This window comes from Myiozetetes cayanensis, unplaced genomic scaffold (genome assembly GCF_022539395.1).
Source record: "Myiozetetes cayanensis isolate MyiCay16 unplaced genomic scaffold, myiCay2020 scf10, whole genome shotgun sequence".
In the NCBI taxonomy this organism is placed as follows: domain Eukaryota; kingdom Metazoa; phylum Chordata; class Aves; order Passeriformes; family Tyrannidae; genus Myiozetetes; species Myiozetetes cayanensis.
In genome coordinates, this window is record NW_026086605.1 from 6409207 (window position 1) to 6433452 (window position 24246).

The 24246-nt window shown below is 47.9% G+C and overlaps 1 protein-coding gene across 2 annotated transcripts; it reads left to right on the plus strand.

Annotated features, from left to right (window-relative positions):
• The first annotated feature begins 367 nt into the window (after nt 1–367).
• Nucleotides 368–23672, plus strand: PPP2R2D (protein phosphatase 2 regulatory subunit Bdelta). 2 transcript variants are annotated; one of them, XM_050337546.1, is made up of 10 exons: nt 368–485; nt 719–817; nt 11647–11744; nt 13794–13959; nt 14879–14991; nt 17511–17688; nt 18819–18983; nt 20409–20578; nt 20661–20752; nt 21715–23672. In XM_050337546.1, the coding sequence occupies exons 1-10, from the start codon at nt 479–481 to the stop codon at nt 21992–21994; spliced, it is 1368 nt and encodes a 455-aa protein (XP_050193503.1). In that variant the 5' UTR covers nt 368–478; the 3' UTR covers nt 21995–23672. The 2 variants fall into 2 exon arrangements, with proteins under 2 accessions (XP_050193503.1, XP_050193509.1); XM_050337552.1 differs by lacking the exons at nt 368–485; nt 719–817; nt 14879–14991.
• Nucleotides 23673–24246: the final 574 nt, after the last annotated feature.

The window sequence follows — 24246 nt, forward strand, 5'->3', positions numbered from 1 at the left end:
AACGAGACAGAAGCACCTTGTCTTTTTTTTTATTGTTATTAGGAACCATCCCAACTAACCCTTCCCGGCGGGAGCAGCAGTGAATCGGGAAGCACGGCGTTATCCCCCAGCCCGGGCGAGCCCGCCTCATCCCTTCACGCCGAGGCGCGTTCGGAGCGCCGCGTGTGGAGTCCCCGCAGCCGCCCGGGGAGCGACTCCGCGGCCGCGCCGCCACCTGCTCGTGCTCCTGCTCCCCCTCCTCCTCCCGCTCCCGCTCCCGCCGCCCTCCATCGCGCCCCGATCCCTCCGGGACAGCACCGGGAAGCTCCCCCCGCTCCCGGCCCGGCCCGCCCTCCCCGAGGGGAGCCGGCGGTGACGTCACGGCCGGGCCGCCCGGCAATGGGCGCCATTTTGAAACCGCGAACCCTCCCGCGGCTCCGGGCGGCTCCGTCCCGCTCCCGGCCCCGCGCCCGGCCCCGCTCCCGCGGCTCGCCCCGCCATGGCAGGTCGGTGTCCGCGCTCGGCCGCGCCTTCCGCTCCGGGATGGGCCCCGCCGTGGGCTGCGGGTGCGCTCCGCGCGGCCGCGGGAGCCGGGCGCAGGCCGGGCCGCGCCGGGCGGCACCGGGGGGGATGCGGGAGCGCGGCGGCCCTGAGGGCGCCGGGCCGGGCCGGGGGCGGCGCGGGGTCCGCTCCTTCCCTTCTTCCCTCCCTCACCGCCCTCTCCCCCTTCCCTCCGCAGGGGTGGCGAGAGCTGGAGGCGACGGCGGCGGCAGCAGCAACGAGTTGCAGTGGTGCTTCTCGCAGGTGAAGGGGGCGATCGACGAGGACGTGGCGGAAGGTGAGGGGGGCGCGGGCACCCCGAGTGCTCCCGGCCGGGCCGGGGGTGGGCCGTGACTAAGCGAGCCTCTCGTCCCACCTTTAGAGCATCACGCACAACTCACGGCGCCTTCCTCCGGGGCTTCACAGCTAATCCCAGAATTGTTAGGGCTGGAAGGGGGAATCACCCAGTTCCGTCCCCCTGCCCAGGCAGGGTCTCCTGGGCCAGGTGATACAGGAACGTGTCCAGGTGGGATTGGAATGTCTCCGGAGAGGAAGACTCCACACCCTCCCTGGGCAGCTGTTCCACACTCTGCCACCTCCGTGGAAAGAAGTTCTTCCTCGTGTTGAGGTGGAACTTGTTGTGTTTTAGTTTATGGCCATTGCTTCTCGTCCTGTCCCTGAGCACCACTGAACAGAGTGTGGGAGCTGATCCTGACACCCCTTGGAGATATTTGTGTGGATTGATGAGATCCCCTCAGACTTCTCTTCTCTGGGCTAACCAGGCCCAGCTCCTGCAGTCTCTGCTCATGAGAGAGATGCTCCAGACCCCAGATCATCTCTGTGGCCTCTGCTGGATCCTCTCCGGTAGCTCCCTGTCTGTCTTGTAGTGAGTAGCCCAGAACTGGACACAGTTCTGAGCTCAAGAGAAAAGGTACTGACAGTGATAAATCACAGGGAGAGGGGGAAAAAATCCTCAGTGGAGTCTGTCAGGCTTGTCAAGTTTCTCTCTGACGCACAGAGAGTGCAGCTCTGTCATTTGTGCTGCATTAAAAAGTGCAGTTTAAAGGCTTCCTGCAGCTGTGGAGAGATTTTATTCCCACTTGTTAACGTTTGGGAGCTATAAATAGGGATATTTAAAGCAGGGAAAAAGGGCACACCTTCGCATTTCTCTGAAACTTTCCGAGTGTGGCGTGTTTCGGACAGAGTAGGAAACAAGAAACGTTTTAATTGGGAAAAGTGTTCCTCTGTAGTGCAGAACCAAGGGGGAGTTTTGCTTGACTTTGATGAGAAAGTTCCTTTTTTCCCCGAAATTTCCTGTGTTCAAATTGTCCAGGCTGGCGCTGCTCCTTTCTAAAGTGTGAACAGACTTTCAGGGCTCTGTGTGTTCAGCTTGGGTTTGAGATTTTTTTTTTTTTTTTTTACTGGATGCAGTAAATATTTTTCCTTGCTGTCTGCTGCTGGGGAATTATGCTGACAGTGTTTTCATTTTCATGCCACTTGTTTGGCATTCCATTTAAAATAATAGCCATGGGAGGAATTGACTGGAAGACTGCTCGAGAAACTAGACTCACTCAGTTGTTTTCTCCTCTTTTTTTTTTTTCCCTCTAAATATATTTTGTAGCTTTTACTGTTGCTCTGAAGCTCCCAGAATTCTTATGGAAATATATTTAAGTAGCTTTTATGTTTCTTGGGAGCTGTCATCTGTGGGACTAGAAGTTGCAAAGGAAACACTCCCGGGGTGCACCTGGCTCCTGGGGTCACTTCCCAGGGGCAAATCCTGTGCAATGTGGATTTGTGCAGAGCGGGAAGGCTCAAGGAACCATGCAGAACCTGTGTTTTTGCAGAAATTGGTGCAAGAGTTTGGTTTTCCTCTGGGAATACCAGAAGTATTTACAGTTTTTGTGACTCCCTGTTTTTATTTTGGTTTGTGGCCTTTCCCTTCCCGTTACTTTTTGCCTTGAAACTGGAACTCAGTGATGAAAATACCCGGTTTATTTTCTTACAATTGCCCGAATTTAATTCAGCAGGGCGCAGCAAGAGTGCAAATAGACTGCTAGAATTTTGGGCCCAGTTATGGACATATTTCCTCATTACCGGTTTTTTCAATCTTCTCTTACCAAACTGCACATCCAAACCTGCTTGATGGGCAGCTGTTGCCTTGAAATAGCCTTGGGATTTCACGTAAGTTTTTGTGATAGTGGAAACTTGCTGTTTCTGTCAATTCTTGTGCAGTTTTTAAGCTCTCTAGAGGAAAATGCCAGCATGTCCAACCTATTCCATGCAGACTGCCTTGCTGAATTTCCTCACTTAAGGGTCATTCAGGAGCTGAAACTCCAAAGCCTGATACTCAGGCAGCTTTACCCAAACATCACTTCCTTTACAGGGCAGGTCTAACATACATTTTTCTACTGAGTAGTCGTTCCTCAGGTGTGTTGCTTAATAAAAATACTGTGACAAGTGGCTCTATTAGATTGGCAGCTGCCAGCTCCATTGCCAGGATTTTCCTAACTGGGTCATTATTACAGAAAAGCACATTCTCATCTTTGTCTTGTGTGGGCATTCCCTTTGTTCAGGGAGAGATCCCTAAACTCTAGGCAGGCTCTGTGTCTGTGAAGAGAAGGGCAGTGTTCAGGGAGCAGGAAAATCCATCACTTACTGAATGGGGACTTTAGAAAGTATTGACTGTGAATTTTCTAAAGCAGAAGACTTTAGTTGGATTCATGGAGGAGGGCTGGAGGATAAAACAGACATTGAGTGAAACATTTAATATTGAGGATGGCAACAAGCATAATTTAAAAACAAAGGTAATTTGAGATGTGTTGTAATAGTGTTGTTAGTATAAACCACGTGGCTCCAAACCCCTCACTGATTGCCTGTGCAGTTTGTGATTCTTGGATTGCCTCTTTCTGTAGGAAGGACCTTTCTAAATATGGAATACAATTGCTGCCTGAGACCTTATCTCTTTCGTGATTTCAGTGTTGAATTTGTTTTGCATGTTCAAAAACGTTCTGTTTTGGGAGGGGTTCTTTTTTGGCAAGCAAAATATAAACCAGTTTATTAAATAATGTACAGATATGGCCAAATTCCCTTGTGCCAGACATTCTGCATCTAGTCCTTGGCCACTTCTGGATGTAATTCTGTACCTTCAGTTAAAGATTGAAGAAATACATTTTTTTTTTTTTTTTTAATTCTCCAGATAGTGACTGGTGTTGTCAGCCCTGGTAAAGTGAGAGATCCCTTGTTATCCTCAGTTCAGCAAACTCTCCTTTTGCAGCCCATGGGGTGCTGGGTCACCTCAGCACTTTGCCAGAAAGCAGAACAGCAGGAGCAAAGACAACCACAATCTAATAAAAATACATTGGCCTGTAATCCTGAACCTGTTCTCAAGTGCAGATACCAGTGATTTGGAAATGCTCTTAGTATTAGATTGTCTTTATAAATCATTGGTTTAAAATGTTCTCATGTGTTGCTTAGGAATTTAATTGGCCTGTTCCCATTGTTTTTAAAGGGAATTCTGGCATGATTTCTTGCTTTTAGAAAAACTTTTCCCCTAGAGGTACAGCCCTGTGAGACCTGATTCTGGCCAGCTGTAGTATCATCTTTTTTCTGTATGAACTGGAAAATTTGGGAGTGATGACTCTATTATTGAGCCATGTGCACTGTCTCCTTTCTGGTTATTTCTGGAGTCACTTCATGCTGGAGTGGGGCAGAAGATAGGCTCTAAGCTGGGGTTGGGGTTTGGATTTTTCCTTGAAAACCAGTGGTTTGCCATTAGCAGAACTTCAGATGTTCTTTGCCTTCCCCTTGTTTTGAGTTGCCCAGAGAAGCTGTGGCTGTGCCGTCCCTGGAAATGTCCCAGGCCAGGCTGGACAGGGCTTGGAACAACCTGGAATAGTAGAAGGTGTTCCTGCCCATGGCAGGGATGGGAGGAGATGAGTTCTGAGGTCCCTCCCAACCCAAACCATTCCATGACAATATTTCACAAACAGTTTTGCCCTGAGCACGTGTTGGGTGCCAGCTGGAGAAAGCAGAGTCAGCATTTCAAGCAGGTCATGTTATTCCAGAGGTTTCATACAACCCATGGACCAAGAATTTGTCTTCACCCCAAGTTCCACAACACCCTATTAGCTAAAAATGTGCTCAACCAGTAGATAATAGGTATTTAATGAGTGTTCTTTTGAATTCCAGTGGTGTCAGACAGCAGAAACCCCAGGGTGTTGTGGCACTGGAAAGCAAATTCCACTGTCTTACGGTACAGTAACATGTCAGTAATCCTGGGAACTAGTAAGAACAGGTGTGCTTTGTGAGAAATGCAACAGGAGGGAACTTTGGGAAGTTTCTATCCCAGATTTACAAGTCAATAGCTGTGCCTAAAAAAAAAAAAAAGCTCCAGGTGATCTTCAGGATTTGTAAAATGGTCATGTAAGTGATGTCATTCAGTTTTCTGTGGAGCACAGGATGTATCCTGCCTGCTCATGTACAGTGAGTTTGCATCTCTGATCTTTACCATGGGATCACACTTTGATTTTGGTTTTTTTTCTGGCATGTGCACATGACGGGTTAATGGAACTTCAGGAACAGGAAGGGGAGGGGGAGTGTGGGTATAAGTACAGAAATGTTCAGCATTGTGAGTGTTGGGACAGTGATACCTGTCTTTTTTGTAAAAGAAAGGAGAAGTTTATGGTTCAGGAGGAGACATTGAGGGCAGTCAGAAGTGGTTCAGAAATGCCTTTGACTGTTGAAGCTTTCCCAGAGCTTTTGGATTTAGCATCTCTTTCCTGACTCTGACACATAACAAAGTTAGGACAGCCTTGTCAGAAAACTACACAGGTGGAGGTTTATGGGAATTAAGGGGGAAAAGATCCTCAGCACCAGTGAAAGATGGGAAGTGGGACATTAAAGAACAGATTAAAAGGTCTTTTAAAAGACTAAGCAACCACTAGGCTATAAGAGAAGATAAATTACTTGGCTTTAAACTGACAGAGGACAGGTTTAGATGGGATACTGGGAAGAAATTCTTGGCTGTGAGGGTGGGGAGGCCCTGGCACAGGTTGCCCAGAGAAGCTGTGGCTGCCCCATCCCTGGAAGTGTCCAAGGCCAGGTTGGACAGGACTTGGAGCAACCTGGGCTAGTGGAAGGTGTCCCTGCACATGGCAGGGGGTGGGACTGGATGGTCTTTAAGGTCCCTGCCAACCCAAAACAGACTGGGATTCCATGATTATGTTTTCAATGAAATGTGGAACTTCAGAACACACAGCTGATGAACGGTAAATGCTTGGCAGCAGCCTGGGGAACCTGTGCACCCAGGAAATCTTGGATATAGTCCCCACGTGCATCCTCATTCTTGGGCCGTTTGGGGAGTGTTTTAACATCTGGGGAAAGAGCTTAATCAAAAATGACAAAATTTTTTTTTTTAAGGACAGGAAGGTGTGAAAGCTGCAAGTAAAGGAAAATTTTATTCTCCCATTGTGTTAAGACCTTTCTGAACTCCTACTAGAAATACAAGGAACAGCATCACAATGAGCTCCTTAGGAAAAACTAACAATAGCATGACTTAATTAAATATACTTCCAGTAGGAGAAAGCTTACTGAAATTACTATTCCAGAGGTTACAAAATAATACTGAAGCAATCGATTTGCATAGAGAATCCTGAATTATGCCATGAATATTAAAAAACAATCTCCCTTACTTCTCATGGCTTGTAAGGAAGGCACAGCAAGGGAACACACTCTACAGGCAGGAAGGGAACACTTACATCTGTCTCGCTGAACTCTGGTTTTACTGCTGCCTTTTCTTGCTGTGCTTCCTTTATGCTTTCCTTGCTTGCTTTGCATTGACACATCCAGGCAACTCTGTGCACTCCCAACTCAGTGGAGACAGATTTTTAGGATGTAATTTAAAGGTCTTCCAGTATCAAGTCACAGTCTACTTCCATTGGCAAGTAAACACAGATTTAACTAAATGAGGGAAAGGCACTAATTGTCTTTTTACAAGCTGGAACTCTGAGGTGCTGCTACATCCCAGAAGGAGGGTTTGGTGTGGGGTTTGCTGGGCAGGCCCTGGGGCAGGCCTTGGCAACAGTGTGGCACCTTGTGCTGCTGCTTTTCCCCAATGTTCCAGCGCTCGCAGCAGAATGGCCTGAGCGCTCCTCAGAGGAGCCAAGTGGCTGTGCTCCAGCCATCCAGGACACACAGGAGCTGGCAGGCTTTCCCAGAGAACTCCAAACAAGATGTTTGGAGTTTGCCACAGCCTGTCAGCAGCAGCTCTGACCTCAGCCAGCTTCTGCTTCCAGGCTGGCCGGTGCCGGCCGAGCTGCTGAGGAGCAGCCAGGGTGCCCTGCTCCTACCCTTGCTTGACCTTAAATCTGTTCAGTGATTTAAATTAGTTCCAAAAGCAGAGTTACTTTGGACTCAGTTAAACCCTACCAGGTTCTTAAAGGCAATTCAAGCCATTTTGCAAGTGGATTGAGTATTAGGGCATAAAATGTTGTTAGACCTTATGGATACTTTAGGTTGGCAGAGTTTAGCAGTGTAAGTTTGGAGAAGTTTGATCTGAGCAAAACTGTACCCCTTTGGTTTATTTTCCTGACTTCTGGTACATCTCACTCCTGTCTTAACTCTTAAAAGAAATCCTAAAAGTGGAATGTGAAAGTTAAGTATGTAAAGTGGGGTATTCTGACAAATGAGTGATTTTGAGTGACTTCTATGTATATGTAGATTGTCAGTGGTTATCGGTAGCTGAAAAGTTCAGCTCACTTTTCAGTACAATTCTAAATTCTATCAACTGTTTAAACCCAGTATTTTAGGACATATTTTCGGAGCAGTAGCAGCAACACCAGTCTTGAGTCCATCCCCACTGCAGGTTAACACCACTGTCCCACTGACTGTCCTGGCAGCCATAGTTCAAGTGGAGAACCCTTGTTTACCTGGAAGCAAGTCAGTGACAGGTACAGGAAGGAGGGAGAGGTTGAAGCATGGAATTCAAGTGCTGGAGTCGGAATCCTGCAGGGACTGAAATTCCAGGATTGCCTCCCTGCCCCAGCATGAGGAAGAAGAGGAAGGGTCTATTGGGAGCAGGGTGCCTGCCAGTGGCTCTGAGTGCTCCCCTAGTGTGGTGGCTGCAGCCATCCCAGCTGGAGAACTGTCACACTTCCCTCTGCTCACCCTGGAGCCTTCCAGTGCAGCAGGATACCCAGGGAATCTTTGGGAAGTGCAGTGACTGTAAGTCAGTACGAGCAGTTCTGAGGCCCTGTGTGCCTGGAACTTGAGTTCCAATAGGATTTTGGTTTTTAAAACATTTTTTCTGTGATTTGCTCTTTAGCAGGTGCTGTTTTCTAAACTTCTTAATTCTCTGTGATAATCCATTCCCTTTAAAGGTTATCTCTATTTTTTTTCACTAATCTTATTTGCTCCGTTTATTTTTTTTTTGGTGATTCTTTGCTGAGTTGCTCTGAAGTGAGGGTTCCTTGCTCTTCTTGACCACCCCCATTTGTCACCTGTGGTCCCTCAGAATGGTCTGTTGTCACTGTCTGCTGCAAAAGAGTCTTGTTCCTCCTGATGTCATGTCACACAGCACAGCATTCCAGGGGCATCCCAATGTCTGCTTTCCAGGCTGATTTAGGAGCACACAACTGCACTGACCCCTTCTACAGGCTCTGCTTCCTTCCCATCCACTGTAGGAGACCACACAATGTCTCCCACAGCTTTGTCCACAGAGTTCCAGTGCTGTACAACAACAGGGTGCTGGATGAAAGGTGTGTCACCTCTGAGCTTGATTGCAGGCACAGAAATATTCCCTCTGTGTTCATTCCCACTGGCAGTGTCCCTGGCAGTCCGTGCCAGCCATCTGCCTTCCAATCCAGCCATTTCCTCTCAAAGCATGAGCTGCTGCTGAGAATTCCTTCGGCCTTAGAGCAGTCCATGCTTTGGATCTCTGGGATGGATCATGGAGAAGGGGCTGTGTATTAAAACTCCTTCTCAAGAGGTGGGACAGGAGCCAGGTTAGCAGGTGTGCATTGTTTGCTCATGTGCTGCACATAAAGTGGTGTTGTCCATTATGTACTTGGAATATTCTAGGTTAAAATCCCCTGGAAGTTGGAGCAGCCTCCTTTTTAGATGATGATGGAGAGCAGGGAGTGGTTCCTTGTTCAGTAAATGCCTGAGGAGAGGGCTCTTGGCAAAAGGCTTTGAACAGCTCTGAAGGATGAGAAAGGACCTGATGCTGCTCGTGTCTCGTGTTAGTCCTGAGCACGAGCTGCAGCTGCAAATTCCCTTCTCTCCTGGGTGAGCCATGAAGTAATTCCACGCTTTCAGGTTTGGGTTTTCACCAGAGCAGCAGTGCATGGCCAGCTGAGAGAGGAAAAGTTCATGGGAGCTATTTTAGGTCCCTAATGTGGCTGGTGTGGATCCCTTTGCATTCTCCATTACCTCAAACAGAGCCTGGGTGCTGATACCGGTGTCAGAAATCCCGTGAGGAATCCTGGGGGGATTCAGTTAGTTTACAGGTATAAGCTTGCTGTCACCTCCAAATCCTAATAAAAGCTGGTCTCTGCCATCCCAGCCCCCTTTCCTCCCCCAGCAGAGCCAGCTCAGGAGGCTTTGGAGGCTCTGAACTTCCCGGAATTGTGACAGGGATTGTTGTAGGGAGGTGCACACTCACAGGGATGGTGAAAGGCTCAGAGCACTCCCTCTGAACTTGGACACATCCCTCAGGGCTCACAGCATTTCTCTGGGTCAGGGAATGGGCTCCACCACATTACTGTGGAGGTGGGTGTTTGTAGCCTTCTGGTGTGTCGGGAGGGTGTTTCCTACCCTTGGAAGGGCTCAGTGCTCTTAAATTTGGGGACGCCACAGAGTCACAATGTAATTGCCAGCAATCCTTTTAATACACCACCTTTGAAACCAGCTTGGAGTTTCTGCTCTGGATGCAGAATGTAACCAAGGTGGAACTCATTTCCAGAAGTGAAGCTAAACATGAATTTTTCATGTCTGGAAAGAAATATTGCCAACCTAATATCTTAACTGTAAAGCCATGGGGCTCGCTGCTCTCCATAGGTACAGGAGGAGGATTTACATGGATACTTCTGGAGCAGAGTCCCAGCCCCACGGGAACAACTGGAGGGAAAGCTGGACAGACCTCTGTTTCTAGAAGATCACAGTCACCAAGGTGTCTGTACCTGAGAAGAGAGCTTTGGGATGCTGTCCATGAGCAAATACCATGATGTCTTGGCTTTGCTCACCCTTTCCTGTGTTTCACTGGGATTTATTTCGCTGGCATGTAGAAAAGGCTGAAAATAATGCGGGGAAATAACACTGGTGCTTGTACATGTAAGAAAAATGTTACATCATCTAATAAAAACCTTCAAAAATCTGAAAGTTAATGTGATGATGAAGAACCTGCAGAGGTTTGCTTTGTTCTTTCCTAGAAGTTCTAAGCTGACTTGGAAATAAAGAGCAAATGTAGGTGGGTGAAGTGTCAAGAACACTGATGGGTTTGGAATTCATTTTGGGCTTTACTTCTAGTCTTGTTCTTTGAATTTTTTTATTTTACCTGCTTTGAGGTGGTAGAGTGCTGAGGGCAGTGGGTGGAATGATTTAGGGATTGTTCTGCTTCAATTAAACACACCTAGAGGGAAAACAGGTTTGAATTAATACTTTTATATATAAAACAAGTACAGTGATGTTAAAAAAGGTGATTCCTCATGTTCCAATTTTTTTAACTTAAAAAAAACATTTGAAGGAAGTTTCTATTTTTGTCTTGCTGTGCCCCCCCCCATTTCCCAGTTTCCTAGAGCATGTCGGTGACAGGCTATTTCAGTGCGTGTTGTTCACCTCATCAGTTCATTTCTTTTTCCTTGGTTTCTTACTTTTCCATGGTGTCTCCTGAAATCCCTGTGTATAATTGGTAATAACTGGTAACTGAGTGATAATTTCCTTTAAAGAAAGGTGACTACAAAACTAGACATGTCCAGAAGGGGGTTAGTAATGCAATATTGAAGGCTGGGATAACTCTGTAAAAAGATATTTACTCATTCATTTATTCATTCTAAATAGTTTTTTTAATCCAAGAAGGTAAATCATCATCCCTATAGCCTAGGAAAAAACTTTTAAAGTCGTCTGTTAATAAAAGATGAAAAATGAATTATATATTGAGAATACTGCTTAGGGTTTCTAATCACCTTCCTCGTGAGAGTGGGGCATTATTGAAAGGAATTTCGAAGATGATAGAACATCAAAATCAATACAGAAAAGGGGTTTTCAGTGAGTCTCCAATTGCACAGTCTGGAACTAATTGCTGTCATACTCTTCAAACCTTAGAGTTTTGATATCTGCATCATAAAAGCAATATTTGATGTGAGCAGGCCCAGCAGGAGCAGTGTTTGCTGAGCGCTTTGTTGGGTTTGTTACCATCTGCCCCAGCCCTGGGACAGACATTTCCAGCTCCTTATCTCCTGCCCCTTGGCTTCAGGTTGTTTGATGGCCCTTAGTTCTTTATTGCCACCTCCTGATTGGAGTTGTGGCTGCAGTGGGATAAACCTGGGTGCTCTCAAGGCCCGGTCCAAGGGCACTGCAGGCACTTGGAGTTGGAGGTCTGGAGGGCTTTTCCTTTGCTCTCCTGGTTTCTTTTATCTTTGCTGATGCTTCTGCATGGAGCTGGTTCAGGAAGCTCCACTGGAAGAATTTTCCTTCTATTTCCCCACTTTGGCAGAGGGGAGCTGCCCATTCCAGGCTCCTGAACTAACTCCATGAGCGCTCAGCTCTGGAAGAGGCAGGTGAGCCTCAGCTTCACCTGGATCAGTGCAAGGGAACACCACACATGGACCACTTGGGAGAGGATTCCTGCTTTGGGGAGCTTGGAGCATGCATAGCTCCGTGGATATGGCAGCATTATGTCCACAGTAGAACACACACTTTGGCTGAAGGCCCCAAAAGCTTACACTGAGATATGAGCAAGTGTTTTAGCTTGTCAATAAAACCATGTTAGGATTTGCAATGTGGCTTAATTTAGGGATGTAAATGAAGTCATTGCATTAATATAAGTTGTAATTTTAGGTTGTGTTCAAGTCTCGAAACTCCTTGATTTGCTTTCCACATTACAGTGCTGTTTTATTTCTGTTCTCTTTACAGCTGATATAATTTCAACAGTTGAATTTAATTACTCTGGTGATCTTCTTGCAACAGGAGACAAAGGTGGCAGAGTGGTTATATTTCAAAGGGAACAAGAGGTCAGTGACTCAAAAAACAAAAGTGCTGTTACTACACTGTTCTTGTGTTGCACAGGCTCCCTTCACCTGTTCATGCCCTGAGGTTTAAATGCTTAAAATGGAGAGTTTCCTCAGAAAACCCCAAGTTAGCCAAGTTTCTAAATGTGTGCCCTGTGCCGCACTCAGTGGCTTTGTTGGGTGGGAGTTCCTCCCTTCTTCCAAAAAAAAAAAAAGTCCCCAAAATTCAGGTGAGTTCTTTGTGTGTGCTTGGTGTGCTCAGTGTCACTTTGCAGAATGGCCTGTGGACTTTTCCTGAACCTTCTACTGGGTCAGGCTGAGCCGAGATAAATCACAGTGCTTTGGGGAGGATGTAAGAAAAGTTTATAAACTAAGCTGCAAGGACAATGGGATAAGGTGGTTAAAAATTGGTTTAGGGTCCTATGACTCAAAACCAGTGGGAACAGCAACTTCTCCAGAAACACTTGAGCATTTCCAGTTGGGAGGGTGGGAGGATTGTCCCTCCTGCAGTTCACAGCTCCTCAGCTGGTCCCTGCAAGGAGTTCAGCTGTGTGGCAGTGCTGTAACATTCCTCTGCCTTCATCCTGCAGCCACATCCCTGAGCTTGGATACCCAGAGCAACAACAGGGTTTGGAAACGTGCATGAAGTGCTGGAAAATAATGGTTGTGTCTGGGATTGTGTTCTTTAAAAAGTCAGTATTATACGTGGCAGTTCTGCCCCCCCCCCCCCAAGAGCATGGTTATCCTGTCATTTGCATCAGAGTTGATGAGAGATAGAGCCTTTGGTTTTGATAATGCTCAGTTAACAAACACCTCACCAGTATTTTGCCTTTCATGCTCACTGTGGTGCTGTTCATGACCCCTTTTCCCAGAGGTGCTGTACTGGTTGTACTGGGAGGGCTCTGGAGCAGTGAAATGAAAACTGTGCTGAAATGTTACCCGTCTGCACCCAGACAGCTCAGGGCTCATCCATCATTTACTCTGGGTACAGACTTAACTAAGGCCCAGGGAGAAGGTCAGAAGTGCCCCCTGCTCGGGACTGATGTTGTGTGCAGTGGGACTATTATGGGGTGGCTCTCAGCTGTCAGGGCTCAGTTGTTCCATAAGGCAGAACCCTCCAGTCACCTCACTTCCTCAGAGGGTGGGGAAAACCAAACCCCAAGTACACAGGAATATTCAGCTGTCTCCTTGGGAGCACATGGAAACTGAGGGAAGAGTTGGGCATGAGGGACATTTCTCTTGTCATGTGCAAAACTGCAGGAAAAATCTAAAGTGTGTAATCTTCCAATATAGCAACAACAATTTTCTTACCCTGTCTGGATTTAAGACTAGGTTAACCAGGTTCTGACAGCTTATGGTGGTTATACAATCCCCCAGACACTTGGATTTGGGAAGGCACACTGGAATGCTGTACGTCATGCCCTGGGCTCAGATGAGTTGATTTCACTTGCAGGTAGCAAATTATTCCAACCTAATGTGTGAGTAGAGAGGGAAAGCACCAGTGCCAGCAAAGGCAGCTCTCTCCAAGGGCAGGGAACTGCTGCATGGGGTCAGTTGAGAGGGTCCTGTCCAAAATTATTACAAGTTGAATGACCTCTAGGGAGTAAAATCATATAAAGTCTCAGAATTAAGTGAAACTCCACACTGAGGAAATGTGGAAACTCGTGGAGACATTGCAGGGGAAAACTCAACACCAGTGGGGCTGTTCTCCAACAGGAGCCACTAATGAACATTAACTCACTTGAAAAGCCTGATAACAAGTTGCCTCAAATCTGATAATGCAAATCTGTGGACACTTGGAACTTTGCTCTCTGTTCCTTGCTCCCACATCCACAGAGAAGGATAATAAAGCCTGAAGGGTACACAGATGTTTATAGATAAAGAAAGAGGAAGGCTGTGTGCACTGTATTGATGCTAAACTGGTACAGTATCAGAGTGAAAATGTAAAATTCACAGTCTATTGTAAAAGTGGACTTTCTCTTGGACAATTTCTAGACACTAATTTGTGCCCCTAGTGACATCATCCTGAAGAAATGCCCTGTTCTCTTGCAGAGTAAAAGCCGTCCTCTCTCTCGGGGAGAATATAATGTTTACAGTACCTTCCAGAGTCACGAGCCTGAGTTTGACTACTTGAAAAGTCTAGAAATTGAAGAAAAAATTAATAAAATTAGGTGGTTACCACAACAGAATGCTGCTCACTTCCTGCTGTCTACAAATGGTAAGGACCCTTTCTTTTTGCACAAAGGACTTTGTCATTGGAATATTGTCTCACCTGTGACCCACTTGGGGTTTTAATGTCTTTATATGCAAAATATGTTTTGATTGTAATCCTGGGTGTGAGGTCTGTGTGAGTATTGAGTCTATTCTGTTTTGGTACATCATGGAGCATCTGTAGGTGGAAATGTAGGACTGGGGACATGAGTTAGTGCTGGGGGAACAGTTGAACTCCATGATCCTAAAGGTCTTTCTCAACCTAAACTATTCTATGGAAAAGCTTGCTCTTACAGTCAGAGGAAGGTGCTTGTTCCTCATAGTTTGGATCACTTTTTGCCCTGTATTTAAATGACTTTTTGTGAAGTCATGATAAAATTTTTAAAGCAGGAGTGACTTCCATCTACTGGACCTCGAAATTAAAATAATATACATTGATATGTCTTAAAAAACTTAAAGCATTCTTTAAACTTTGTCATCTTAAATGCTTTAAAGCTCTGCAGGGGTTTAGGGAGGAGAGGTTTGGTTCCATTTAGCCAGGGATCGATCTCATGGGTGAAACAAGTGTGACCCATTGGTTTGCTGGGTTTTGTCCTTAGCACTGGTCTGTTAAGATAGTTTAGATAATCATACAGGGCTTAGAGGGGAACTTAGATAATTGGTGTGTGAAAACCCCCTGTGAAGGGTCCTTTGGGTGAGTGGGAGGCACAGGCCTTATTGCTCAGGCAGAACTTTGGATTTTATTCAAACTGCACATCCTGCTGGGGATAGAAAGCTCCATCAGGGTAAAGAACTCTGCCAGGGTCCTTTGTGCTGCAAGCAGGGGAAACCCAGACAGGTCAGTAATGTCCACTCTGCTCACTCCCTACTTAGGGATTTTATTTTGAATTGAACTCATTCTCAAGCATGTGAATTTTTGGTTTTAGATAAAACTATTAAATTATGGAAAATAAGTGAAAGGGATAAAAGAGCCGAAGGTTATAATTTAAAAGATGAAGATGGAAGACTTAGGGATCCTGTCAGAATCAAAGAACTACGGGTACGTCTCTGACTTTACATATCTTTTTGCATGTACTTCTCTACCTTTGTGCTCCCAAACTGAACTGTGCAGGTTAAAAATGATGTTTGGGTCAGGGTCATTGAAAACTTTAGAAAAAAATGGAGACACTTCATATTAAATAAGGTCCCTCTGGAAAGCTTGATGGAAACTTTCATGATTATAATATTGTGTTTCTAGGAACAAGACTCAAATATTGGAACAGGGTGCTGGATGTTCTGTGGTTGGGTAGAAAGTGTGTTTGTTAGAGGCAAAGTTGGAGTATTTGGATAACCTAAAGTGCACTGGAATAGTCTTGGACATCATGCTGTAGTAGGCAGTGCTCCAAACTTGGGATCACGTAGATCAGGAGCTCAGGAAATGAAACATGCAGGGTTGGGGGTTTTATTAGGGTCTATGTTACTGTCACCATAAACAGGAACAGAACTGAGGCTCTCCCTGCTCTCAGAGCCAGGGCCACCCCTACACTTGTAGTCACTCCTCTGAACTTGCTGCTTCTCTGGCACTGGAAGGGTGGGCTGAGCTGCAGCCCTGCCAGGCACTGCAGCTTGGGAGAAGGGATGATGGAGTGAGCCAAGTCTGAGCAACAGCTGGGAGGGGGAAAAACCTCACCTGGAGCTACCTCCCTGTGGGTTTAGAGAGCCAGAGTATGTACCCTGGGCTTTGGGGGCTTTGAAGGCAAGTTTTGTTACAGAAATATAGTCCCCATGTTTTGTGAAGTGGGGGACATGGAGGAGAAGCAATACTGAGACTGTGGCATTTCCAAATACCATTCCTCATTTTTCCCATTAGTGTACCTGTGATGTCACAGCCAGGCTGGGAGCACTCGTGTGGTGAGATAGGGCATGGCCTGATAAAAAGTAATGGATTAATTGTAGTCATTAGTTGGATGTAAACAGCCTGGAGATACAAACCCAGGGAAGCAGTGAGGCAGCTCTGGGATGATCTGGTCTCTGGCTCCAGGCAGACAGGTTGTCTTGGACACTGTCAGACCTGGTCCTTAGCTGGATGATGCCACTTGGGGTTGTGCTGGGACAGCCAGGACCACCTTCCCCTGCTCAGTGCTGGCACTGGGGAGCAGCTCAAGGGCAGTCGAGCCCTGGCCCTGCCAAACCCTGGCACCCTGAGCTCAGCTGGCTGTGGCCGCAGGACACCCAGGTGTCCCTGAATTTGTGCTGACTGTTCAGGATTAAATTGAGGATTTCTTTGGGAAATGGTGTTGCCAATGGTGTCCCAAGCACCCCTCTGAGATCCAGGGACATTTCTAAGGGCACATTTCTCTAATCTTTAGATGTTGTTACAAACACACCCTGTGTCCTGTTGGGTGAGGCACAAAGGGCTGGGCCTGACAGGTCTCTGATGCAGAAGTCGGTGCCTGAGGATTCTTGTCAGCAGTATCCAAAGTCAGCATTCATATGCTCTTTCATTATTTTTCTTGCTCAGTGGTTTTCAGAGTTGTTTAGTCACTAAATCAATAGAGAAATCTGTGGTGTGCAATTAACTAATTGCCATCAATTAATTAAACACACCTGTGGGGTTCCCAGGGCTCAGTATTGGGGCCAGTGGTGTTTAAGATCTTTATTGATGATCTGGACAGGAGGTGGAGTGTGCCCTTGGTCAGCTGGCAGAGGACACCATGGTGGGTGGGATATTGATCTGCTGGAGGGCACGAAGCACTGCAGAGGGATCTGGACAAGCTGGATCCGTGGGATGAGGGACAACAAGGGCCAGTGCCAGGTCCTGCCTTTGGATCACAACAACCCCATGAACAATCCAGGCTGGGGCAGAGGGGCTGAAAAGCTGGAGAAGGCCCTGGGGGTGCTGGTGACAGCAGCTGGACATGAGCCCAGGTGTGCCCAGGTGGGCAAGAGGCCAATGGCCCCAGTGCCAGCCATGGTGTGTCACAGGCCCAGGGCAGGGACTGTCCCTGTGCTGGCACTGCTGGGGCACCTCCAGTGCTGGGGGCAGTTCTGGGCCTCTCAGACAAGAGGGACATTGAGGGGCTGGAGAGTGTCCAGGGAAGGGAACGGAGCTGGGGAAGGGTCTGGAGCACCAGGAGCAGCTGAGGGAGCTGGGGGGCTCAGCCTGGAGAGAAGGAGGCTCAGGGGGGACCTTCTGGCTCTGCAACTCCCTGACAGAGGGAGGGGAGGGGGGGAGGGTTGGGCTCCACTCCCAGGGAACAAGGGACAGGATGAGAGGGAACAGCCTTAAGCTGTGCCAGGGGAGAGGTTGGATATTACCAAAAGTTTCTTCCCCAAAAGGTTATCCAGGCCTGGCACAGCTGCCCAGGGCAGTGGTGGAGTCCCTTTCCCTGGAGGGATTTAAAAGTTGTGTGGATATGGTGCTTGGGGACACAGGTTATTGGTGGCCTTGGCAATGCTGGGGAAATGGACTCAGTCTTGAAGGTCTTCTCTAACCTAAACGATTTGGTGACTCTCATTAACCTCTTGTGGATCAGGAATGAGTTCTCTGCCCACAGTGAGTGGTGTTTCTCTGTGCAGGTGCCAACCCTGAAGCCCATGGACCTGATGGTGGAGGCGAGTCCCCGCAGGATATTTGCGAATGCACACACGTACCACATCAACTCCATCTCCGTCAACAGCGACTACGCCACGTACCTGTCTGCAGATGACCTCCGGATCAACCTCTGGCACTTGGAAATCACAAACAGGAGTTTTAGTATCCTTTGGTGTCTCTTGGGGCACACCTGGTGCAGCTCAGCTGGCTGTGTTTGAGAGAATGACTTTAATGGTACTAATTAGAGTGGGTGTTTGAATCCAGGGATTCAAACAGGGAATTTGTAAGTGTGGAGGTGTAATGCAGTGAAAGCAGGCATTGGAAGGATCAGTCGTTCCTGAGGGCAAATGTGCTTCCAATGGAAAAGCATCAGTAAAATACCATACAGTGTGTTCTAAGGAGAAACTGAGGAATTGCTGGAGCATCCTTAATTTGTGAAGATCAGTCAACTTAAATGAGAGTTGTCAGGTTTGAAAAGTAGATCTTACTTCATTCCAGAGTTTAAGGTCTCTTAACCAAGTGACACTTCTCTTAGAAAAACCAAATTTCAATATTTTTTTGTGTCACATGATTTCATTAACTGCAGAAAGAATTTTCAGATCTTTTTGCAAACCCATCTATCCAAAACTAACTGTGTTTTACATCAACAAATCTGCAGTAAAACAAAAGTTATGGAAATACTGTCTTCTAAATAGGTAATCTTGTAAAGTTTTAGGTCGAGTTTTCTAAAGTTTTAGGTAAAGAGATATGTTTGGTGTTCAATAGGAAGCATTAAGAAGGAGGCTTGAGAGGACTTGTTGGACTTTGATGATCCTTGTGGGATATTCTGTGATTCTAAGAGTCTAAAACTGACCGGCTCTTAGGTTTCAGATCGAGAAAGATGGAGAGGGACTTTTTGTTTACAAGACTATGTAGTGACAGACAAAAGGGGAATGTCTTCCCACTGCCAGAGTGCAGTGGGATAGGTGGGATACTGGGAGGAAATCCTTCCCTGTGAGGGTGGGGAGGCCCTGGCACAGGTTGCCCAGAGAAGCTGTGGCTGCCCCATCTCTGGAAGTGTCCAAGGCCAGGTTGGACAGGGCTTGGAGCAACCTGGTCCCCCTTCCAACCCAAACCATTCTGGGATTCTGTGATCTGTGAAATCCAGACTTCTCTAGGCTCCACTTTACTTCGTGTGCCTCGCACACGGCAGAAGTTAAAGCTCCTGCCATGGCATTGCCAGCGCTTGTCACCCATTCCCTGCGGGAAGGGGCCGAATGTGAGCCGTTCCCTGCCTTTACCAGCCGCCCCAGACATCGTGGACATCAAGCCGGCCAACATGGAGGAGCTGACGGAGGTGATCACGGCGGCCGAGTTCCACCCGCAGCAGTGCAACGTGTTCGTGTACAGCAGCAGCAAGGGCACCATCCGCCTGTGCGACATGCGCTCCTCGGCCCTCTGCGACCGCCACTCCAAGTGTGAGTGACACACCCTGCGCGGGGGACAGGGACAACGGGGGCCTTGCTCTAGGCCACCACTGCGCACAAGGCGGGGCGGGAGGCAATTGACCATCTGGCTCTGCTGCTCTTGGCCCGTTTTTGCCTCATAAACTGATGGGAGGAAGTGCTTTGGGCTCCAGTGACACCTGTCTTCTGGCCACGCTCAGCCTTGGTGCCTCTCAAAATATCTGCTCATCAGAGCAGTTCATCCACCTTCGTATGTTAGAAACTGGGTTAGAAACCAGAAACCCTTCCCCTAGGGAGCAGTGCAGCTCCTAGGATGGGATCAGTCCTTGGGATATACACTGCAGGTGTCCAGGGGTTCAAAGTGAATGCTCTTTAGGCTGCTGAGCCACGAAAACTCATGTAGGTGAGGAAAGACAGCATTGCTGTGGAAGTCCTAAGGACCCCTGTTCCCTGTGCTGTACTCACCTGTGTGTTCCCTGTTCCCTGTGCTGTACTCACCTGTGTGTTCCCTGTTCCCTGCGCTGTACTCACTGAGTGTTCCCTGTTACCTACCCCGTACACAGCTGTGTGTTCCCTGTTCCCTGCACTGTACTCACCTGTGTGTTCCCTGTGCTGTACTCACCTGTGTGTTCCCTGTTCCCTCCTGCAAGAGCTGTGGTTTATCAGCCCTGTGGGTTGACACGCTGACAGTTCCAGGTCAGCTTCCTGCAGTGCAGAGAGGGGTTTCTTGGTGCTGGAAGGAAGTATTTGTGCAATAGGAAGTGGAGAATGTGAGGCCACTTCATTGATTCTGTTCAGTGTTGCGTTAAATCACTTAAATGCACTTTATTTTTAGCTGCTTGTGACTGAGTCACCTCCTGTTACAAGGGATCTGTCAAAAAAGAACAAGTTCTGGGTAGCCTGGATCAGGAAATGCTGATTCCAGAGGTTGACTCTTGGATTTAAACAACACACATCTTGATCTGCTGTCTAAACCCACACAAACTGTGTTCCTAGTGTAGCTGCTCACATTTCAGTGGGATGTTTAGAACAGTGTTGGTTCAGGTCTAAAGAGAAGTACTTTGTCCATACTCTCCTTGTGTTTGGGATGCTGCTGTTCCTATCTTCTCTTCCATGGGATGTTCAGGTGTGGTGTTTACTGTACCCATATGCTGGTTTTAACCTTTTTCCTCTGGTTGATCCCCAAGACCTTGAGTTGTGCTTTGCTGGGACTGTGCTCCAGTTGAGTGTTGGAGATGGTCATTGGCAATCTGATGACTTAGAGCACAACAGTGCTTTAAAAAAGATTATTGCTAAAAAGTATCTGTTTTCTTCAAAAGTATCTATTTTCTTGGAAGAGAAACTAGTTATTGATTTAAAATGTTCCAATACTGAAAAATATTAGAAGCTGTAAGCCCTGGTGTTGGTTTCACCTGGAACTGTGTCTTCTCTCTGCAGTTTTTGAGGAACCTGAAGATCCTAGCAGCAGGTCATTTTTTTCAGAAATAATATCATCGATATCTGATGTGAAATTCAGCCACAACGGGCGATACATGATGACAAGGGACTACCTGTCTGTCAAGGTGTGGGACCTCAACATGGAGAACAGGCCTGTAGAGACCTACCAGGTACATGTTCACCTGTTCTTCACCATCCCTTTTCCCCTTTTTCCTCTGTTTCTGTGTCCAACCCACATTTCGTGTCCCCAAGGTGCACGAGTACCTCCGCAGCAAACTGTGCTCCCTGTACGAGAACGACTGCATCTTCGACAAGTTTGAGTGCTGCTGGAACGGTTTGGACAGGTGAGGAAAAGGGGCTGGAGTTCCCTCAGCATCAGGAGTTGGGGTTCCAAAGTTGGTTACTCAAAATGAGGCTGCAGGTGGCTCCGAGTTAGTGAGGGGAGAAATCCCACTGGAGCGCTCGGTTTACACAAACAGATTTGGCAGTGGGATTTCTGCCCCTCTGCTCTGTGAGACCCCACCTGCAGAGCTGCCACCAGCCCTGGGGCCCAGCACAGGAAGGAGCTGCTGGAGCGAGTCCAGGGGAGGCACCAGGATGATCAGAGGGATGGAGCAGCTCTGCTGTGGGGAAAGGCTGAGAGAGTTGGGATTGTTCAGCCTGGAGAAGAGAAGCTTTGGCGTGGCCTGGTTGTGGCCTCCCAGTGCCTGAAGGAGCTGGTGGGGAAGATGGAGAGAGACTATTTAGATGGACCTGGAGTGACAGGACAAGGGGGAATGGCTTCCCACTGCCAGAGGGCAGGGTTAGGTGGGAAGGAATTCTTGGCTGTGAGGGTGGTGAGGCTCTGGCACAGGTTGCCCAGAGAAGCTGTGGCTGCCCCATCCCTGGAAGTGTCCAAGGCCAGGTTGGACAGGGCTTGGAGCAACCTGAGATAGTGGAAGGTGTCCTTGCCCCTGGATGGTCTTTAAAGTCCCTTCCAATCCAAACCAGTCTGTGGGTTTTTTTGCCGCAGGATAAGGGGATGCAGTAGCACTAGGAAAACCTGCTTTGCTCCTGTAAAGATGAACAAAGCATTAAACTGCAGCCAGGTGCCAGTGGCAGGATGGGGGGACCAGGGGAACACCTGGAAGTGGTGCAGTGGGAGCAGTGCTGCAGTCCCAGAGGAACTGAGCAGAGGTGTCTGTCTGCAGAGTGCAATGGACTGACCGTGAGCTTGGCCTGACAGTGACCTTATGTGGGAGAGAGGAGGGGGGAATGTTATTTCTGGAGACCTGACAAGACCTACCTTTCTTCTGCCCTTCACCAGTACAATCATGACTGGATCTTACAACAACTTCTTCAGGATGTTTGACCGGAACACGCGCCGGGACACGACTCTCGAGGCCTCCAGGGAGAGCAGCAAATCCCGTGCCATCCTAAAGCCACGCAAAGTGTGCACAGGGGGGAAGAGGAAGAAGGACGAAATAAGCGTTGACAGTCTGGACTTCAACAAGAAGATTCTCCACACAGCATGGCACCCCACGGAGAACTTCATCGCCGTAGCTGCCACCAATAACTTGTATTTATTCCAGGACAAGGTTAACTAGTGATGGCTGCCCGTGGACAGAGTCTCGTCTCGCATAGTTCAGCTCAGTTGTTTATCTGTAACAGAAGGCCTTGTTGTCCTACCAGTGAAGAACATTGATGCACTTACTTCCCTTGAGCTAACGGAGAGGATCTGGCCTGGCTTTGAGTCCCTGGAGTGGTTCTGCCTTCGGTGGGGGGGGAGCGCCCGGTGGCTTTCGGGGAGGAGCCTCCCCAGGCAGAATTGATGGACAGTGCTCAGTGAGGCCAACACAAAACAAATGTATTTATTGACGTCTGAGCCTTCCTTTCCAGTTTATAGACCAAAAAATTTAACACCCGAGAAGAAAAGGTTGTCATAAAAGTGTAAATTCTCTCTCTCGCTCTCTCTGCTGTAATATTTGGGCCTTTCAGAACATTTCTTGTGCTTGATGCCTGTACACATTCCTCAGGCCTGGAGCCAGCGCAGGGTCTGACCTTGGAGCACTTAGGTAGGGCTTGAGTTGGGTTCTAGGCAGGTGTCCATGACTATTTACTCACCAACTGTATCTATAACCACACCTTCTGGTGTAAACCACTTAATAAATAACAGCCTATCAAACGTGTTTTTAAAGCTGAAGGGATGTATTCAGTCTTCTTTTTGTATTGCATGTCCTGAGCTGGTGCAGAACAGTCCTGGTGGCACCTCTGACAGGGTTTGCCCCAAAACAACGAGTTTTTGGCAGACTAATACGAACTTTTTTGTGTAGTATTTCAGATTCTAAATTTAGAGTTTCCATGGCATTGTCATAGAGTTGGAGTTGCACTGGATTTGTTGTCCAAGGCTCTGTGTGTGCCGAGTAGGAGATGGAAAGGGTCCTAGAAACATCCACAGCCTTAACCAAGTGTCGGCCTTGCACGGAGGGAACTGAAACATCGACACTTCTCTGCCCTGAGGATAAAAATGCAGCTTCTGTGGTGCATCCCCCCTCAGCCAGAGGCAGAACTGACGTGCATTATGGTTTTTAACCTTTTTAGTTCTTGTCACGAAGGGAACAGTTTATTTTAAGTGTTTGGCACAGTACCTTGTGTGTCCCCTGCAGTTCCAGACCGGGCCCAGGTTGTGCCCAGGGCAGATGTTGGACACCCCAAGCACAGCTGGTGTGACAGCAGCTGCTGGGACTCTCCTGCCCAACTTGTTTTAAGCCTTAGGTACTTTTTCTTTTTTTGTTTTCTTTCTTCCAAAGAGGCCTAAATCACATCCCCCTCCCCCGGACGAGCCGCAGGCACGTCCAGCAGCCCCGAGGGGCCAGAGCCTGCCCTCTGCCATGTGCCTGCAGCCTGGGAATGCTTTCCCAGAGCCCCCAGCTTCCCCCAGGCAGCCCCAAGTGTGGTTTACACTCCGTTTTCCCTGGAATGAAGGTGTGTTAAGCTCCCAAGAGCAAACCGTGGCCATACCACCCCTCCCGGTACTGCCCCCGAGCCAGAGGGTCCCCGGAAGGTGGGAAGGGCAAACCCTGAGGTTCTACAGAGAAAGGTTCAATTCACTCAGTCCTATACTGTACTTGGTTGTGACACTTTGGAACTCCTGAGATGTGGAACAGGGGGGGTCTGAGCCGTTAATCCGACCGCGTTCCCGACGCCTGCTCGAGCCGATCCGTGGGGTTGTACATAATTGTTCAGTTCTTTTGACCAAAAAGTTTAATAAATTTTAAATGTTTACCTGGCTGTGCTCCCTGTGTTTTGATGATGTTTCCTTTGCGTGTGAGGGAATTGGCTGGATGGGCCAACTGAGGGTGCGTTTCAGGTTGGGATGGTGGGTGTGGAGGGGCCAGGGCTGCTCCCCCTGTGCTGGCTGGGCTGGATCTATTTTTTCAGCAAATACAAGTGGAATATGAGTAAAGGGAAGAAGGATATGATGGAATCTCCTATTCCAATTCTGTTTGCTTGTACAACTTTCAATTAAATAGTTTTTGACTATTCACGGAATTTGTATCCTTTTCATTTTACCTTAAGATAGATCTTAGTGTCAGTTTGATAGAATTGCTGCCCAGTGAAGCCTGGCCTGGTGGATGGGTCCCTGCCCAGGGCAGGGGATTTGAACCAGGTGGGCTTTAAGGTCCCTCCCAACCCAGGCCAGTCTGGGGTTCTGTTTCAGCCCAATGGCTTCAGGCAGAGCCCTCCAGACCGAAGCTTTGGAACTGCAGATCCAGGACGTGGGCTCAGCCCCTCAGTGATAATTATGCCATGAAATTCTAATTAAAATCAAGTAGATGAAGAATGAGGAAGCATGGAA

Coding starts and splice junctions, on each gene's coding strand:
- PPP2R2D (XM_050337546.1), top strand. Junction 13,960..14,878: donor CTTCCTGCTGTCTACAAATG/GTAAGGACCCTT, acceptor TTTTGGTTTTAG/ATAAAACTATTAAATTATGG. Junction 17,689..18,818: donor AATCACAAACAGGAGTTTTA/GTATCCTTTGGT, acceptor CAGCCGCCCCAG/ACATCGTGGACATCAAGCCG.